Below are 20,307 nucleotides of genomic sequence, written 5' to 3' on the forward strand. Positions count from 1 at the left end.
ATGTTGGAGATAATTTTCCTGCCTCTCATTGATCCAGTGTTGGAAAGGCATACTTGAACTGAGGGAGCCACTGGCACAGGGCCCACCATCTGGGCATGCAATCAGCTAAGTCTCCAGCATTTTTATTCTTCTCTTAGGTTCCCTGTATTTATCTCTTCACATTTTCATATAACTCTGTCTTTAACAACTGTTAACCACTTTTGTCTTCTTACAGGAAGCCAAATAATCCAGTTTCCACTTTTACCACATTCTAAATTTTCAGACAAAGTTGTTCAATCCATTATTTCTCATCATCTCTTCTGTATTTTTTGTGCAATTAAAGGGCTCACTAATTTTCTGAATTCTAGTTATGACATGTTAATCAATCTTTTCTGTTTATAGATGTTGACAAACTTTCAGGAAATTATCTTTTTCTTATTTCAGACACCTAAACTTGGAGATACTTGAGAACATATTTAACAGAGTATTGAACATGTTCATTGGGGGACAATATAGTTTGAATACAAGTTAAGATTGAAGTTCAGGTGTATGTTCCTAAATCCGAGAGCTGATTAACTCAGATGGCTGGATGGCTAGCATATGGTTCAGAATTAAACCAACAGCATGGGTTCAACTCCCAGTCTGACTGAGGTAGAATTGGGACCTGCCTCGTCACCCTGCCCAAGAGTGGAAGGCAATGGCAAACCACCACTGACAAAAACGGTCAGGAAAAATGGCTCAGGATTAAGCATCAATAGCCAATGAACCAAAGACCTACCTCTGGGCACAGCATCGTGATTTGACATATCACTAAATCTAATGAGGCATCAATGACAGTTTCTTCTTTAAATAGCCATTAATAAAAAGACTTTCGGTCTAGCACATATTTTAATCCTCCCATCTTGCTGCCTGGCTCAACGCAAGATAAAACTGCAAGTTGGGAATGCACATTCAAAATGTGACGATCGAGGCTGGAAAATTTCTAAGGGCTAATGAAAACAACTTCCTTGAATGGTAGATCAGGAGCATCCATGAATAAAAATAGCTGAACGTGGTTACGCTATGGCTGCAGAGGGCGCACTTTTATCGCGTGGTTGAAATGCCTGTGATATCAAAGCCAACTACGTTCTAGGCTGCTGTTTACATCAAACATGATGCAGATCCAGGATAAAGAAAGAGAGAAGGAGATGATCTGCCAGGTTAGAGCAAGGTACCGAGTCCATGGGGGAACCAGATGGAGCCCGATTGTTTCTGGCTGAAACCCCGAGGCACAAAGTGCAATAGAGAGGTGGCAAGGACTCAAGGGAGGGGTGTGTGCAAGTGAGGGGTGGAAGCAAAATGATTGTCATGCTGTTACCCTGAGCTAGAGAGAACAACTGAATGAACGGCCAGCAACGGCCGGTGTGTCATGACATAACCACTTGCTGGCCCAAACCAAAACTGCCTAACTGGCAAGTGCACACCAATGATGTTAGCAGTGAGAGAAACTGCGCATATGCACAGAAATCTGACTGATCAGCGTCAGGTGATACAGTGTAATAAAACAGGATGAACCAATCAACTTTTCAACATGATTTTTTCAAACTATTTTTATTTACAATTTTTCAGAGGTAATGGAGAAGAGAGAGAGAAATAAAGACAAGGGGCTCATTTCAAACATGAAAGAGTATTTTTTAAATTTGCTGTAATTTTTATGTTCAAATAATAAATGGTACCTTTCTCATTTGAAAGGTGAAACTGCGATTATTAGTATTTTAGTTGGAGTGTTACAAATTGGATGGTTAAACTGAATATATAATTAAAAATGTGTTTCTTTTCTTTAAACTTATTCAAGTTGCGAGGTGAGAGAAAGCAGCACTGACTGAGAGCATCTTCTAATTTGATATGGTGTCACCAGCCCTCCCCCTAATTAATCAAAGTTGAATTTTGAAAGCTTTTCAACAAAGACTCTGATCATTAACCACACTTGATTACAGTTAGAAAGCATAAGCATTCTAATGTGTGGCAGCTGAGGGAATGGCAGACAGATACATGTGTTTGGAACCAATTACAAAAGTTAGAAACTACCCCCTTCCCAAGTCACATCAGGTCCTTGAACTCCCCTCATCTCATTGGTAGCACACACATAATCCAATGAACCAAACCCTAAATCCCGGCCCAAGTTTTGTCAAATCATAAATTTCCCAAGTTCTGTCAACATTCAGGTTCCCCTTCCAGTGATGCCAAGTCCCAAAACTACCACCGACCGAAACTATCTCCCACTTCAATATGGCTACATAGCAGATACCCATCTCCAACTGGTATCAAGGTCACAAATGACATCCCAGTCAACTGTGACAAAGGTAAACTATACCTCCTCGTCCTTTGTGTAGCATTTGAAATGACTGACAACAAAATGTTGCTCCAGCATCTCTCTACAGTCATCTGGCTGGGTGGGATTGTACTTTCCCGGATTAATTTGTATCTATCCTGTCTCAGCTGCAGAACCACTTGCTTCTCTTCTTGCACCCGCATTGTCACCTCGGGTATATCCAAGGTTCTATCTGTGCTCATCTCCTTTCTCCCCATCTAAATACTGCCCCTCAGCAACATCATTTGAGATCATGGTGTCAGTTTTCGTACGTATGCCAACAATATATACCTCCACCTCTTTTAACCTTCTTGTCCTTAAATGGTCAAAATACTTGTCTGCCATCCAGCGTTGGGTGAGCAGAAATGCCTTTCAATTAAATACTGAGGACACAGAAGCCATTGTTTGGCCACAAACTCTGTTCCCTCACCACCAATTCCATTGCTTTCCCTGGCAAATATCTTAGGAGGAACCATACTGTTCACAGTCTTGGTGTTATATTTGATCCAAAGGTGAGGTTTCTATCATACACCCACACCTTCATTAAAATCACCTATTTTTCACCTTCATGGCATCACCCAACTTTGACCTTGCCTTAGCTTATCTACTACTCAAGCCCTCATCTATGCCTTTGTATTTCTAGGCTTGACCGTTTCCATACACTCCCAGCCAGTATCGCACATTCTGCTTCTGCAAACTTGAGATAATTTAAAGCCCTGCTCCCATGCCCTAACATGCATCAAGTACCGCTCACCTATCTGATCTGTACAAGCTTATTTGCATTAGCTCCTTGTCAAGCAATATCTCAATATTAAAATTCTCATCCTTGTTGTCAAATCCCTCCACAGCCTTGTCTCCCCTATCTCTGTAATCTTAGTCAGCCCTACAACCCCTCCAGATCTCTGCACTCTTGACAATTTTGGCATCTTCAACATTCCTGATTTTAATCACCCTCCATTGGCAGAGGTGACTTCAGCTGCCTAGGCCCTAAAGTTATGATCCCTGTAGAGACTGATAGCTTTTAAAATGAGGTGAATTTTTCAAATGACCAACTGAAGGACAAGATTTCATGCTTTAAAGCTTTTACTGTAGAAAAAAACCAAAATTAACACAGATCAAACATTAATTAATAGGCAGCCAACATACCAGACTAAAGAAAAGGTACTTCCGCATTAACTGACTAACATAATTGAGATATATCTTACAGTCCCCTTTTGCTGTCCACTGCATTACTGGCAGCATTACAGGAACAGCCCAATATATCACCTGGTTCTCCAGCGGACTTACTTATCCTTGCTGTGCTGTGTCAAAACTTCGAGTGTTCTTCAAAAGTCACTTCATTCAGTTTTAGTCTTCCAGATTGGACTTTCACAAGCAAAGCTCATCTCGGTGACTCTTTGTTCCTTAAATCTCCAAAACTTGGTTCTGTCGCCTTCTTTTCGAATAGAAAAGTAACTCCTTCAAGCATCCTGCTTGCTGTTCACACAAACTAGTCCTTCTCCGCTCTTCACAACAGTATCTGATTTATCTCTCTCGCTGTGTCTCACAAAGCAGATGTCTCTTTTCTGTGTTAATGTGTACAGGTGTTTAAACTGTCACTTGATTTCAATTGGCTTCTGTTTAAGAGTTTCATCCCTAGGGCTACCAGACCCCAGAGGCATGTCTCTGAGCTGGGATGCTTCCTGAAATTCCAATTTACCTTAAGTTAAGGGAGGCATTTTAAACATAACCACCTTGTAAAGTCCAACGTTTGTAACACCAAGCTCTGCAATTCCCTCCCTAACTCTCTCCACTTCTCTTCCTCTCCTTCCTTTAAGACACTCCTCAAAATCTACTTCTTTGGCCAAACTTATAAAGGTGCTATATGAATGCTAATTGTTGCTGTTGTTTTGAGAATTGTGGAATTCAATTTCTGACAGTGGTTTGACAATCCAAATAATAAATACAGATTCGACAATCCAAGTAATAAATACAGGTTCAACTTATTCAGTCATCATTAAATCAATAGTTCTTATGCATGGGAGAAATAAAAACAACTGTTATAAAACAGCAACTCACTGAGAAGCACAATGGGAGATCAGATGGCATAGAAAGAAGTTATTGCTCCTCAACACAAATCTTCGTTAGTGTGGGAAAATGGATTTAAATAAAACTTGTATTCTTGTAATGCTAGATTCACTGTATAATAGATTAACATCCAAAGCTGTACAGAGAAGTCCTTTTCAAAAGAAAATCATCAGCCTGAAGTAGACTGCGTCTTTCAGGTTTTTCTCCAGATGCAAGTTTCGGTTCATACACTAGAAATTGAGGCAGGGAAAAATATTTGAGGTATCAGTTAATCATCTTGATAAAGTACCAACATATGGATCTTCAAACATCTTGTGAAAATGTTAAGAGATGAATGCATTGCCTTCAGCTTTAACCTTTGCAGCTCACTGATGAAAGCGAAAGGTCCTTATCAGATGAAATCTTTTAATTGCCAGCTTGATGGTCAGACTCCATTTCACAGAATTAAATGGAAGTTCTCTAAGAGAGAGAGAGTTATAACATACAAAAAAGCAGACAGCATATCTGTAATATACCACCTACAATACCGAGTAGTGTAGTTTTATAGTTTCAGTCACAATAGGCTATTCTGGATTATAGCAGGCTTGCCCAAATTAAACAAATTTGTGGTTAGACACTGTTTAGACAAAACAGCAACTTTTAAAAAATTCATTCACGCGATATGGGCATCACTGGCTAGGCCAGCGTTTATTGCCCATCCCTAATTGCCTTTGAGAAGGTGGTGATGAGCTGCCTTCTTGAACTGCTGCAGTCGATGTGGTATAGGTACACCCACAGTACTGTTAAGGAGGGAGTTCCATGATTTTAACCCAGCAACAGTGAAGAAACACCCCAATATATTTCCAAGTCAGAATGGTGTGTGGCTTGGTGGTGGCGTTCCCATGAATCTACTGCCCTTGTCCCAGTAATGGTCATGGGTTTGGAAGGTGCTGTCTAAGGAGCCTTGGTGAGTTCCTGCAGTGCAACCTGTAGATGGTACCCATGCTGCCAGCTGCCACTGTGCGTCAGTGGTGGAGGGAGTGAATGTTTGTGTACAGGCTGCCAATTAAGCTGGCTGCTTTGTTCTGGATGGTGCTGATCTTTTTCAGTGTTGTTGGAGCTCCTTATTCAGGCAAGTGGAGAGTATTCTATCACACACCTGACTTCTGCCTTGTAGGTGGTGGACAGGCTTTGGGAGTCAGGAGGCAAGTTATTCGTCACAGGATTCCTAGCCTCTGACATGTTCTTGTAGCCACAGTATTTACATGGCTAGTCCAGTTCAGTTCTTAGTCAATGGTAACACCCAGGATGTTGACAGTGGGGTTTCAACAATGGTAATGCCATTGAATGTCATGGGGCAATGGTTAGATTCTCTCTTATTAGAGATTAGAGATTGCATGACACTTGTGTGGCATGGATGTTACTTGCCACTTGTCAGTCCAAGCCTGGATATTATCCAGATCTTGCTGCATTTGGACATGGACTGCTTCAGTATCTGAGGAGGCAGGAATGGTGCTGAACATTGTGCATTCACCAGTGAACATCCCCATTTCTGACTTATGATGGAAGGAAGGTCACTGATGAAACAGCTGAAGATGGTTGGGCCGAGGACATTCCCCTGCGGAACTCCTGCAGTGATGTCATGGAACTGAAATGATTGACCTCCAGCAACCACAAACATCTTCCTTTGTGCTAGGTATGACTCCAACCAGCAGAGAATTTTCCCCCGATGCCACTGACTCCAGTTTTCCTAGGGCTCCTTGATGCCACACTCGGTCAAATGCTGCTTTGTAATCAAGGGCAGTCACTCTCGCCTCACCTCTGGAGTTCAGCTCATTTGTCCATGTTTGATCCAAGGCTGTAATGAGGCCAGGAGTTGAGTGATCCTGGCAGAACCCAACCTGAGTGTTAGGGGGCAGGTTATTTCTAATCAAGTGCTGCTTGACAGCACTGTTGATGACCCCTTCCATCACCGAGAGTAGACTGATGGGGCGCTAATTGCCTGGGTTGGAATTGTCCTGCATTTCGTGGACAGGGCACACCTGGCCAATTTTCCACATTGCCGGGCAAATGCCAGTATATGTAGCTGTACTGAAACAGGTCGGCTGGGGATGCGGCCAGTTCTGGAGCACAAGTCTTCAGTACTACTGCCGGAATATTGTCATGGCCCATAGCCTTGGCAGTATCCAGTGCCATTTCTTGACATAACATGCAGTGAATCGAACTGGATGAAGACTGGCATTTGTGATGCTGGGGACCTCTGGAGGATGCCAAAATGGAACATCCACTGCTGGCTGAAGATTCTTCGGCCCTATCTTTTGCACTGGTGTGCTGGGCTGACCCATCTTGAGGATGGGGGTATTTGTGGAGCCTCCTCCTCCAGTGAGTTGTTTAACTGTCCACCATGATTCACAACTGGATGTAGCAGGACTGCAGAGCTTAGGTCCAATCCATTGGTTGTGGGATCACGAAGCTTGTCTATTGCATGCTGCTTATGCTGTATGGCATGCAAGTCATCCTGAGTTGCAGCTTCACCAGGTTGACAGCCCATATTTAGGTGTCTGGAACATTATCTGTAAGGTATGACTCCATAAGTGTGACTATGTCAGTCTGTTGTTTGACTAATCTGTGACACAGCTTTTACAATTTTGGCACTAGCCCCCAGGGGATGAGTTTACAGGGTTGAATTTGCTGTTGTTGTTTCCGCTGCCTAAGTCGATGCCGAGTGGTCCATCTAGTTTCATTCCTTATAGACTTCATAGCTAGGCCATTTGAGGGCATTTAAGAGTCAACCATATTGCTGTTGGTCTGAAGTCACATGTAGGCCAGACCAGGTAAGGATGGCAGATTTCCTTCTCTGAGGCACATGGTCATCATCAGACTTTTATTGCATTCAAAATTTTTACTGCATTCAAATTCCACCATCTGCTGTGGTGGGATTCGAACCCGGGTCCTCAGAGCATTACCGTGGGTCTCTGGATTACCAATCCAGTGACAATGCCACTATGTCACCACCTCCCCTATTGAGTCCTTATTGTTTTTATTAATTGAGAAATGCAGAAAAATATACATTCTCATCGTATTAACTTTGTATTAAATATTGTATTTTAGTGGAATGCTTATTTAATCTGTTCTTAAGAAGATAAATTATATGGTGGCAACTGATATATTTCTGTAGCTAATGTATAGATTAAGAGTTTGCTATTACCATCTCTGTCATGCTATCATTTGTTCACATACTGGGCAATGAAGGATGCACTTCAGATTATAGGAACACAAGATCCACATTTGGATGTTATTGTTGACACTGAACCAAGAAAATTTCCAGTGTAAAAATCCAAAATCCTTGACAGTTACCTTCCCATCGTGAATCTTTATCCCGAGGATGGACTGTGTAGTGTGTAGTGATACGGGAAATTGAAGAGGAGGAAACACATCTTTTTGTACACACCAAGGATGGAAGAGATTCTTTCTGTATCGTTTTCAAAAAATGTAGACACCTGTGCACTGTAAAGGAAAAGCATGTTAAGATACAAATCTTTAAATACATTCCACGCAACTGTCTTAAAACATTGCACTCCTGAACACAACTATCTGCTGACATAAGAATTATGGTACACATCAAATAAAGTTGCACACCAGAAGTCACTGTACTGATCTAACAAGGCTCTGCAATAACCTATCCTGTCTCTGAGTCCATCTGCAATTCTCACTAGGTTGGAGAAAACCCAAGAGTCGAGAAAAGTATTCAAATACTAAAATTTTTAAAAATTAATTTAATTTAAGCACAGGCTTAAACATCTATAACAGTGGATTAACTGCAGTCATTTTTCATTTAAAAGAATCCAGGTCCTGGATGGGGATGGGACTTTTGGATCCAGGTCCTGTACATGAGTGCGAAAACCCAGCTTTGGCCTGGATTTTCGCAGTTGCAGGCAGAACCTGGATCCAAAGTCCCACCCCCATTTCTGACAGATCCAAATTTTGCTGGGAGGGGAAAGGAAGCAGATGGGGTGCAACTCTCACAGGTGGAAACTCTAACTCTGCAGGGCCATTGAACAAAGCGCTGAGTTCAAACAGACTCCATTTTCATTGCACCATGAATTTTAGCCCACAGTGTGGGAGTTACAAACTTTTAGAGTAGTTATGAAAGCTCCTAAAGGGCAGATAAGGTCTGTAATGACAATGTTAGAAATGCAAGTCCCTTTAAGAGTAAACCAGGACAAGTTTCAGAGTGATTTGAGAGGCATGTGTTGCTCATTGAAGTCTGTACTTAGGAGCTGGGATTTTCCCCAACTTGGAGATTTTGCTTCTGGACAGGGAGAGGATCCAGAAGGCAAGAGTGTAAACTGTTACTTATATAGAACAATAGTTTAATCATAAAATAGTTGTGATTCACAGAATGTCTTCTGCTGCCTGATTCAATAAGTGGTATCCACCTATTAAACATGTAGAACTATTAAGCTGTCAAGTTATTGAAATTCCCAGTCTGTTACAAGTTAAAAAAAAACTCTGCCTGTGTCAGTGAGAGGTAATCAAAACTCATGCTGTCAAGTTATTTAAATCCTCAGCCCTTTAATTTAAAAAAAAAATAAGCTGCCTGTGTCAGTGAGAATTGAAAAAAATCTGCCCTAGCAGTCATAATAGCTATTTGTTGACATTACCCCAAGGGCTATCATTATATCATTACCAATGTTTGGCTGCTTTCCATAACCTACAATTATCCCAACTGGGGTTATAAGTTCAATTTTACTGACAGCTCAAAAGGAGTTATTAAAGGAATAGTTGTCTTTGATGTGGGGGTATGAATACAACTATTTGTTTTTAATAAAGGACTAAGCGCTTGAGGGGATTTAAATGTTTTGATTGGGCTTTCATGAATGGGAGCTTTTTTAAAACTACAATAAAGGCAGTAATAGAAAATTAGAACATTATTTTTATTTCATCTCAACTCAGCTCCTGAGGTCAGCCCATGCTAGATTCTGGATGAGTTGGCATGGAGGATAAAAAGGCAAGAGGTGGTGGGTGGTTGGCATAGAGAGTATGAGGGGCCATTGGGGGTGTGTAGGGGCATGGGTTGACATGGATGGGGCTTGGGGAATAGGTGGGGGTGTAAAGGTTAGAGGGCTGAATATTTAGCAAAACAACTGGGACGAAGTCCAGAAAACCAAAAATGGTCTTTTAAAACAGCCCAGCTCAGCATTGGAGAGCCCCTGTGGCTGCCTTGACTTGCATTCAGGAACAGTGAGCCCAACTCGATCCAGTACTCGCCTCTCCAAAGGGAAGATCCCACAATTTTGGGTGAGTTTCTCCCCAAGGTGGGCGTAGCGAATAGGGAAATTTCCTGATTTGTGCTGTCTGCCTCAGGAGCAAAAATCTGTGTCTTTATGTCAGATGCACTTTATCTTTTCTCCTCTCCCTCCCCATACCACCCAACCATTCAGTGGCACTACACTTACATGACAAAACATCACATCAGTTTGTTTTTTTTTCCACTTGAACCTCAAATATGTTGGCAGCCCTTATAAAATCAAGGCACATTTCAAGTAAAATATCAATATTCTGGATAATTCAGCAATTCTCCTTCCAAGAAATAAAATGTAGGGTAGCCTGTTCAATCATGGAATCATTTCACTGAAGTACAAAAAAGTTTTTGACTTGTTTAAAATCTATATGGAGAAAATAAAAACATTTAATTGTTCTTAAACCTACTGTCGAGTTGAAATGGATACCACCTATTATTCAATCTGAACTGCAACGCTGCCAACTTAAAGTCAGACAGCAGCACTAACCTTTGACACATTTTCAATCAGAGTAGCATGACAACAAACAGTCTCTTTGGACTCCAAAGTTCAAATGTGCAGATGTTATGATATGTACATTATAAAAGACTACCTTAGTGGTGATTCAAATAACACTTTATTTAATTGTAACTTTCAAACCACAAGACGAAATTTTTACACTGCAGTATGTGAGAGTGGTGAACATTGCCCAATACGGTTTTTGATAATTTTGTGGTAAGCAGATTTTTTATACTGGCTCTATATCTGATGTCCTCAACCTTTACCCTACATTTGTTCAGACCTTAGGAAGAGAGACATTGAAAACAACTTCTGAAAACTTCCCACTTTCAATCACATTACTGGAAAGGGATAATGTAGTTGAGGGGTCAAAGATAATCTATTTGACTGGAATTAAGGGACAACAGAGAAGTTTTACATTACTGTGCATACCTGATAAGCCAAAGTGGAAAGAGGATAGTGTAACAAATATACAGGCAAATTGTAGAAAGATGCAATATAGAGGAACAAATTTATAAGCAAATTACAGGAAAATACAATAAATTCACAGTACTGATAATGGGGATCTGAATTATCCTAACAGAGACCAGGATAACAACACGGCAAAGGAACAGAGAGAGAGAGAGAAAAAGAGAGAAATTCCTGAAATGTGTACAAGAGAATTTTTGTGATCAGTATGTTTTCAGCCCAAAAAAGGAAGCAGTGCTGGGTCTCATTCTGGGGAACGAAGTGTGGCAAATGGTGCATTTTTCAGTGGGGGAACTTTTGGGGAACAGTGATCATAATATCATTAGATTTTGAACAGTTATGGAAAAGGCCAAGGAACAATAAGGCATAAAAATACTTAACTGGAGGATGGCTAATTTCACTGAATTAAATATATAGATCTAGTCCAGGTGAACTGAACGAAAGATTGGTATGCAAAACATTAACTGAATAATGGCGGGGGGGGCCTTCAAAGACAAGATAACATGCGTACAAAGCGTTCATGTTCCCAGAAGGTAAAAAAGGACATCCAAAGCTTGAGCTCTTTGGATTACTAAAATTGTAGAGATTAAAGTGAACAGAAAAAAGGGAGGCTTATGACAAATGTAAGATGGATAATACAGTAGGGAACTAAAATGAAGAAAAAGTACAGAGGAGTTCTGAAAATATGAGGGACAAATAGACAGTATGAGAATCGATTAGCAACGTACATAAAAAGGGACCTAAAACCCATTTTATAAATAGTATAAGGGTAGTCAAAGGAATGGTGAGGTGATTAGGGACGAGAAAGCAGCTCCTCTTATGGAGGCAGAGGCTGTGACTGAGATAGTGAATGATTATTTAGCATCTGTCTTTACTAAAGAGGATGTTGCCAAGATAGCAGTAAAGGAGGTAGCAACAATATTGGGTAGGATAAAAATTGATAAAGTGGAATTACTTAAATAGTGGCAGCCCTCAAAGTAGAAATGTAAGCCAGTGCAGTTCAGAAGCATCCTAGATTACTGAGGGAAGTAAGGGAGGAAGTTATGGAGACTCTGATCACAATCTTCCAATCCTCCTTAGATATGGGAGTTTTGCCAGAGAACTAGTGGATTGCAAATGTTGCACTCCTATGCAAAAAAGGAGAGGCCAATCAACCCTTGGAGAAACCTTTAGAGGCAATAATCTGGTATGAAACTGTCACTTGGAAAAGTGTGGGCTAATTAATGAAAGTCAGCATGGATATGTTAAAAGGCAAATCCTGTTTGGCTCATTCAGTTGAGTTCCTTTGATGAAGTAACAGAGTGAATGAGGACAGTGTAGTGGACATTCTGCATATGCATATGTTTGATAAAGGATGTAAAGCAGATTAGCAAGCAAAATTAAAGCCCATGAATTAAAATGAAAGGGGTAGCAAAGTTACAAAACAGGCTAAGGGACAGAAAGCAGGAAGCATGGTTGTTTTTCGGATTGGAGGGAAGTATGCAATAGTGTTCCCCAGGGATCTTAGGACTTCTGCTCTTTTTGATATGTTAACGATGTGGATTTTTGTGGGGCATAATTTCAAAGATATTAGATGGCATGAAACTGAAATGTAGCAAACAGTGAATGAGGAGGAAAATAACAGACTTCAGGGGGATAAAGACAGACTAGTAAAATAGGCAGACTTATAGCAAATGAAATTTTAGTGCAGAGAATTGTGAAGTGACACATTTTATTAGTAATGATGAGGTGAGGCAATATAAAATAAATGAAAGAGAGATGGGGTGTATATTTGAGGGTGGCAGAACGACTTGAGAAGGTTGTTGAAAAAGAATATAGGATCTTTGCCTTAATTACTTGAGGCGTAGAGTACAAAAACAAAATGGCAATTTTAAACATTTGTAAAACAATGCTTAGGCTGCAATTGGAGTATGGTGTTAAATTGGGGCACCACACTTTAGGAAAGATGTCAAGGCCTCGGAGAACTTGCAGAAGGGATTTATTAGACTAGTACTGGGTTGAGGGACTTCTGTTATGTGAAGAGACTGGAGAAGCTGGCACTTTTTCCTTTGGCGATTTGGTGGAGATATTCAAAACATGAATAGTATCGCTATAGTAAATATGGTCAAACTGTTTTCAGCGGCAGAACGGTCAGTAACTAGAGAACACAGATTTAAGGTGATTGGCAATTGAATGAAAGGCAACATGAGGAGATTTATTTTTGCGCAGTCAATTTTTGCAATCTGGAATGCACTGCCTGAAAGATGGTGGAAGCAGATTCAAAGGAAAATTGGGTAAATACAGAGTTGTGGAGAAGGAGCTGGTGAGTTGTTGTGAAAACGGTGTTAATAAAGTGCTAAGTTAGGAATTTCGTGCAGGGGAGAAAGGAGGAGCCAGATTTTTTAAAAACTTCAATACTTGTAGTGGAAGCTCGATGCAGTTAAGTATTTAACATTTTTGCCATTGCTTAGTGTAAGTTAGTGTGTAGAAAAAGAAAAAAAATCTTGCAAACTAAAAACTAGATATAAATAACAAGCAGCTTAGACTAAGATATGGCAAAGCAGGTTGTATGTCTGGACTGCTGGATGTAGGAGTTTGTGGACAATGGGATTGTTTTAAGTGAACACATCTGCAGTAAGTATTTTGCCTCAAATCTCTCCAGCTGAGTCATTGAACTGGTGTGCGAGTTGGTGACACTCCAACACAAAGGAGGGGGGCAGTATCTGGAAAGCTTGCTCCAGGCTTCGGTCACACCTCACAGAGAGGTACAGAATGGGGTTGGTGTAACCATTAATGTGTAGAGAAAGGAGAACTCAAATAAGAGAGTGATTGAGAATCACAGAAACTGATCCTGTCCAACAGGTACAATTGTACTTGCTACCTGTGAGGATAAGCATAGAGACTTAAAAATGACAGCCAAAATGCAGACCTTGACCAAAGAGGGGAGAAGGGGAAGCCTAGTGTGGTAATTGCAGAAGATTCAATAATTAGGGGACAGACAGCATCCTTGGTAAGCAGTATTGAGAATCCCAGATGGTTTGTTGCCTGCATGATGCCAGAGTGAGAGACATTTTGAATCAGCTTGAAAGGATATTGGACAGAGAGGAGGAGGAGGATCCAGTTGTTGTGGTCCAGGTTGGGACCAACAACATAGGAATGAGTAGGTAAGAGGTTATGTTTGGACAGTACTAGGAACTATGAGCTAAATTAAAAGACAGGACCTCAAAGGTTATAATCGCCGAACACCCAAGCAATATGCAAATTGGCACAGGGATCACCAGATCAGGCTGAAGGAGTGGTGTGGGTGTTGGTGGGGGAATTCAATGATGATAATGCCACCGAATGTCAAGGGAGATGGCTAGATTCTCTCTTGTTGGAGGTGGTACTTGTGTCATGGCACTTGTGTCATGAATGTTACTTGTCTCTTATCAGCCCAAGCTAGGTCCAAGTCTTGCTGCATATGGACTCAAACTGCTTCAGTGTCTGAGGACTTGCTAATGGTACTGGACTGTAATCATCAGCGAACATCCTGCTTCTGATCTTATGATGGAGGGCAGGCCATTGATGAAGCAGCTGAAGATGTTTGGGCCTAGGACACTGCCTGGAGGAACTCCTGCAGTGATATTCTGGAGCTGAGATGATTGGCCTCCAACAACCACAACCATTTCCCTGCGTGCGAGCTATGATTCCAATCAACGTAGGGTTTCCCCGATTCCTGCTGACTTCAATTTTTCTAGGAGTCCTTTATGTCAAAGGCAGTCACTCTTCCCTCACTGCTCTTTTGGGCCCTGGCTATAATAAAGTCAGGAGCTGAGTGCCCTGACGGAACCCGAACCGAGCATCAGTGAGCAGGCTATTACTAAGTGCTGCTTGATGGAAGGAATTGTTGACCATGTTATCACTTTGTGAGTATAGAGAGTAGATTAATTGTGCAATAATTGGCTTTGTCCTGCTTTTCTGTGGCAGGACATACCTGGGGAATTTTCCATATTTCGGGTAGGCACCCAGTGTTGCAGCTATAGTGGAATAGCTTGGTTAGCAAAGTGGTTAGTTCTGCAGCACCAGTCTTCAGTACTATTGCCAAAGTATAGAAAGTCATGGACAGCTATAGCAGTAAGAGACAACACAAAACTAGAAGAAAAAGCATTCAAAATTGCAAACAAAAGCATAAATCCTGGCAAATTGGGAAGATACTAAGAGCAGCAAAGGGTGACAAAAACATCCTTTGGGGCTACAAAAAGGAAGTATGAAATTAAATCTGCAAGGGATATCAAAATCAACACAAATCCTTTATAATTACATTAGGAAGAGGGTGGACAGGAGCCATGTTGCCTCTTGAAAACTGATAATGGTGATGTTGTCAATGAATATAAGGTGATGGCAGACATGCTGAATAATTACTTTGCAACAGTATTTACAGTAGAGTTCTAGATATCCAAAGGAAAGTATATCTGTATTGGAGCAGAGACTTAAAATTAACATAAGAAAGATAACAGTAATGGCAAAAATAATGGCACTAAAGAGTGACAAACCAGGACCAGGTGGTTTCCATCTTGGTGTTTTAAAGGAAGTCTCCAACTACAATCTTCCAAAGTTTTCTCAACTTGAGAACCTTTTCTTTAGGTTAGAAAATTGTGCATGTCAGTTCACTGTTTAAGAAAGGTGATGGAGGGACACTAGGGAATTATAGATAAGTTAGCTTAATATCTGTGGGCAGGAAATTGCTAGAGTATATAAGTAAGGATAGGGGACTGAACACCTTGAAAGCCTTTAGCTGATTAGAGAATCAGCATTGATTTCTAAAGGGTAAGTCATGCGCAACAAAACTGTTACATTTTTTTGACGATCTTGATTGTAGTAGTAAATAGAGGAATATCTGGATGATATATATATGGACTTCTAGAGGAACCTGATAAAATCCCTAATAAGAGACTGTTAGCTAAAGTTGAAGCTCATGGAACTGAAAGCAAATTATTGACCTGGTGAGGAAATTGAAGTGGCAGGACACAAAGTACGATAATAGGCAGGTACTCCAGTTGGCAGGGTGTGACTAGCAGTGTCCTGCAAGGATCAGTGTTGTGCCTCCACTGTATTCATTAATGATTTAGATGGTTAGATAGAAAGTACCCTATCCAAACTTGGTGATGACACAAAGATAGGTGGCATTGTAAGCAGTGTCAGCAAATGGAAACACTAAATTACAAAGAGACATTGATAGATTAAGGTGAATGGGTAAAACTGTGACAAATTAATTTCAATGTAGGCAAACATGAGGTCATCCACTTTGGACCTAAAAAGTGTGGAACATTGTACTTTCTAAATGGCTAGAAAAATGAAGGTCCAAAGAGACTGAGGGACTATGTAGCTAGATCATTAAAATATCACAAACAGGCACAGAAAATAATCAAATCGCAACAGAACACTGTTCTTCATATCTATAAGCCTAGAATACAAAGAGATAGAAGCCATGCTGCAGATGTAAGAAATCCCTGATTAGACTACAACTTGAGCACTGTGAGCAGTTCTATGCACCAAATTTTAGGAAGGATATATTGGCCTTGGACAGAATGCAGTGTAGATTTATTAGAATGATACCAGGACTCCAAAGGTTAAGCTATGGGGGAATTAAATAAACTAAATTTGTATTCTGGGAATTTAGAAGATTCAGGGTTGATTTGATGAAAATTTTCAAGATATAAGGTAATGGATGGAGAGACATCTGGGAAATCTAGGACTAGGGGCTGACATTTCAGGAATAAAATTTAGAAACATTTCTTCATGCAAAGGGTGGTAGAGGTTTGGAACGCTCTTCTGCAAACAACAATTGATGGTGTATCGATTCATAAATTTATAACTCGGATTGATAGGTTTTCATTAAATAAAAGGTATTAAGGGATTTGGACCTAAAAGCAAGATACGGAGTTAGGTCACAAGTCAGCTAGGATCTCACTGAATGGCAGAATAGGCTTGTGAGGATAAATAGCCTATGCCTATGAGTGGCATAGCTCTGACAAAAAGCAGGCACAGATGTGATGAGCCAAATGCCCTTTTCCTATTTTGCATCATTTTGATTCCCACACTTGAGATGTATGGGCAAAATTTAGCGCAATGTTGAGAACAGGCCTGGAAGCAATGTCCTCATTGGGAGGTTCATTACTGAAGTTGGAGAGGGTTTAAACTAAATTGGCAGAAGGATGGGCACCATCATATAGAAGTAGAAAAGAGGAATAAAGGTACACAAAGTAAGAGCGTTGAATAGTACTAGAGAAGGAAGAGTACCATATTAGAAAGGAGCAGACTAAGAAGGACTATTAGGAATACAAGGACAGGTTTAGAATGCATGTGTGTAAACACAAAGTGTGGTGAATAAGGTTGGTGAGCTACAAGCACAAATAGCTGTGTGGGAATTTGATGTAGTAGCAATAACAGAAATGCAGCTTAAAAAGTGGTGAGGGCTGGGCATTTAATACTTAGGGATACAAAGTGATCAGAAAAGATAAAGGAAAAAAAGGGAGGTGGAAGGCTGTACTGATCAGGGAGGCAATGCATTAGAAAGTGAGAATAGCCTTGAGGGATCAAGGACAGAATCCACTTGGTTAGAGTTGAGAAGTAAGATATGGTCATGTTACTGGGGGTATTCTATAGGCTTCCAAATAGTGAGAGACAGTGAGAGAGAGAAAGGAGCAAATCTGTGGGAAAACGTTAGAGATTATAGCTCAGAACTGTAAAGTGGTGATATTGGGGGACTTTATCCCAATCAATATTTGGGTAATTAATGCCAGAGTAAAGGGTAAGGAGGGGGAGGAATTTCTGAAATGTAGTTTGGAGTACTTCCTTGACCAGTATGTTCTCAGTCTAACGAGGAAGGAGACATTGCCGGATCTGGTGCTGGGGAATGAGCTGGGCCAAGCGGAGCAATTGTTTGTGGAGAACACTTGGATAAGAGTGATCATTGTATCATAAGGTTTATATTAAGTGATGGAGAAGGACATGGAACAATCGAAAGTGGAATGTTTAGATTGGAAGAGGGCCAACTTCAATGGGATGTGAGAGGATCTAGACAGGGTAAAATAGAACTAAAGACTGACAGGAAAAATTGTAATGGAGCAATGGATGATCTTTAAGGACATATTTCAGGTACAGGCTAGCTACATTCCAACAAATGGGAAAAAGGTAGGAGAACCAAAGCCAGGGCTTCTTGGATGACGATGAAGGCAGAATATGACAAAACAAAATGCATGTCAGGTGAATTTGTCAAACAAGAATGAGGCTAAATATAATAGGTTAAGGGAACTGGTGAATATAAGACTCCAGAGAGAATATGTGCAGTTTAGGCCTATACTTGCTGGAATTTAGAAGGATGAGGGGAGATCTAATTGAGGTATATAAGATGCTAAAGTGGATAGACAAAGTAGACTTGGAGCAGATGTTACCCCTTGTGGGGCATTCTAGAAAGAGAAGCCGTAGTTTTAGGCTAAGGGGTGGCAGATTTAAATCAGAGATGAGGAGGAATTACTTTTCTCAAAGGGTGGTGAATCTGTGGAATTCACTACCTCAAGAGTGCAGTGGATGCCGGGCCGCAGAATAAATTTAAGGAGGAGATAAACAGATTTTTAATTAGCAATGGGTTGAAAGGTTATGGGGAGAGGGCGGGAAATTGGAGTTGAGGCCGAAATGAGATCAACCATGATCGTGTTGAATGACAGGGCAGGCTCGAGGGGCTGAATTGCCTACTCCTGCTCCTAGTTCTTATGAGAATTGAAAGGCAGTTAAAAAAAAGGGAACCCAAAAAACTTTCACCAGCATATAAATTGTAAGTGGGTAGTAAGAGGTGGGGTGGGACCTATTCGGGACAAAAAGGTGATATACATTTAGAGGCACAGGGCAAGGCTAGAAAACTTAATATATACTTAGGATCTATGTTTATTAAGGAAGAGAATGCTGACAAAATATTGGTAGAAGTCGAGATGTCAGAGGTAATGGCTAGGTAGAATGCACTGGAAAGGGTGGATATACTTAAGAGTGGATAAGTCACCTGCCCCGAATGGCTTGCATCCCAGGTTCCTGCAGGAAGCTGGGGTGGAGATAGTGAAAGGGATTGCCATGATCTTCCAATCTTCCCTACACACAGGGGCTGAGATGCCAGAACTTGGGAGAGTGGCATATGTGACACCCTTATTCAAGGAAAGATATAAAGAATTCCCAGTAACGGCAGGCTGGTTAATTTAACATCAATGGTGGGTAAGACTTTAGAAATAATCAGGGAAAAAGAAATCAACAGGCAATTAAAGTGGTCTGAATAATTTAAAAAGAGCCAGTGTTGATTTGTAAAAGGCAGATCATGCTTGATCAATCTAATTGTATTTTATGAAGCAGCAAAGAAAGTTGATTAAGGGAATTCAATGGATATTGTCTACTTGAATTTTAAGAAAGTGCTTGACAAAGTACTGTAACACATAAAAGGCTGGTTAACACAATTGAAGCTCATGGAGTGTGGGCCATTGTCAGCTTGGATAAAAAAATTGCCTTAAACGTCCTGATAAATGATTCTTTTTCAGACTGGGGAGGGTGGACATTGGTGGTCCCACAGGTCAGTGCTAGAACCACTGCTTTTTTGGCATATACTAATGACTCAGACATTGGAATAGAGTATAATTTCAAAATTTGTCAATGTAAACAAACTTGCAAAACAATGGCAAACAGTGAGGATGATATGAATCGAATGTAACAAGACAAAAAATATGCTAGCAGAATAGGCAGATAAGTGGCTGATGAAATTTAACACAGAAGTGAGGTAATGCTTTTTGGTAGAAGGGGTAGGGGCAGGCAATACAGACTCAACGGTATAGTTCTAAACAGTGCATAGAGGCAGAGGGACCTGAGGTTTCATGTGCATAGATCTTTGAAGGTGGCTGGACATGAGAGAGTATTTAGTAAAGCTTATGGGATCTTGTGTTTCGTAAACAGAGGTATTGAGAACAAAAGCAGCAAAGTTATGCTGAATCTCTGAATTTTTTGTTTTGGATTTCCAGCATCTGCAGTTTTTTTGTTTTTATTAAAGTTATGCTGAATCTGTGTAAAGCTTTGGTTAAATCACAACTATTGTACTGCATCCAGTTCTGGTCACCACAATTTAGGAGGGGCATGAAGGTCTTTGAAAGGATGCAGAGGAGATTTACCAGAATAGTTCTAAGGATGAGGGATACAAGGTTAGGTTGGAGAAGCTGGGGCTTTTCCCCTGAGAGCATAAGACATTGAGGGGAGATCTGGTAGAGGTGCACAGGATTATGACAGATTTAGACAAAGTAGAAAAAGCTCTGCCCATTATTTGGTAGTACAAGGATTAGTGGGGCACAGATCTAAAGTTTTAGGCAAGAGATGCAAAGAACAACTTTTTTGACAGTGAGTGGTAATGACATATGACTTGATTGCTAGGAGGGTGTGGAACCAGAGAGGATCATGATTTCAAAAGGGAATTGCGTGGACACTTGAGGGAAATAAACTTGGAGGGCTACAGAAATGTAGCTGGATTACGGGACTGACTGGATTGTTCAACAGAGAGCCGGCATGGAACTGGATTAATCACATGGCCTCCTTCGGCAGGGTCATGACTCTTAAGTGTGCGGCAGGCTACGATTTAAATGTCCGTCAATGTTAGCCACTTTTGGAGGTTAGAGGTCGGTC

At 40.7% G+C, this 20,307-nt stretch overlaps 1 protein-coding gene across 4 annotated transcripts in view; it reads right to left on the minus strand.

The window, feature by feature from the left end:
* etfdh (electron transfer flavoprotein dehydrogenase) overlaps positions 1 to 20,307 on the minus strand; it is a 62,956-nt gene that overhangs the window by 42,397 nt on the left and 252 nt on the right. The window contains exons 2-4 of one of the 4 annotated variants that reach the window (XM_041191538.1): positions 7,733 to 7,882; positions 4,753 to 4,855; positions 4,388 to 4,626 (exon numbers count right to left, since the gene is read on the minus strand). Coding sequence is in view for 2 of the 4 variants with exons in the window: in XM_041191512.1 (XP_041047446.1) it covers positions 7,733 to 7,925 (193 nt within the window). In the remaining 2 variants the exon portion in view is untranslated. Of the gene's footprint in view, positions 1 to 4,387; positions 4,856 to 7,732; positions 7,926 to 20,307 lie in introns of those variants that run through there. The other 3 variants (XM_041191528.1, XM_041191518.1, XM_041191512.1) reach the window with 3 other exon arrangements.

Source organism: Carcharodon carcharias, chromosome 1 (genome assembly GCF_017639515.1).
Source record: "Carcharodon carcharias isolate sCarCar2 chromosome 1, sCarCar2.pri, whole genome shotgun sequence".
Classification (NCBI taxonomy): domain Eukaryota; kingdom Metazoa; phylum Chordata; class Chondrichthyes; order Lamniformes; family Lamnidae; genus Carcharodon; species Carcharodon carcharias.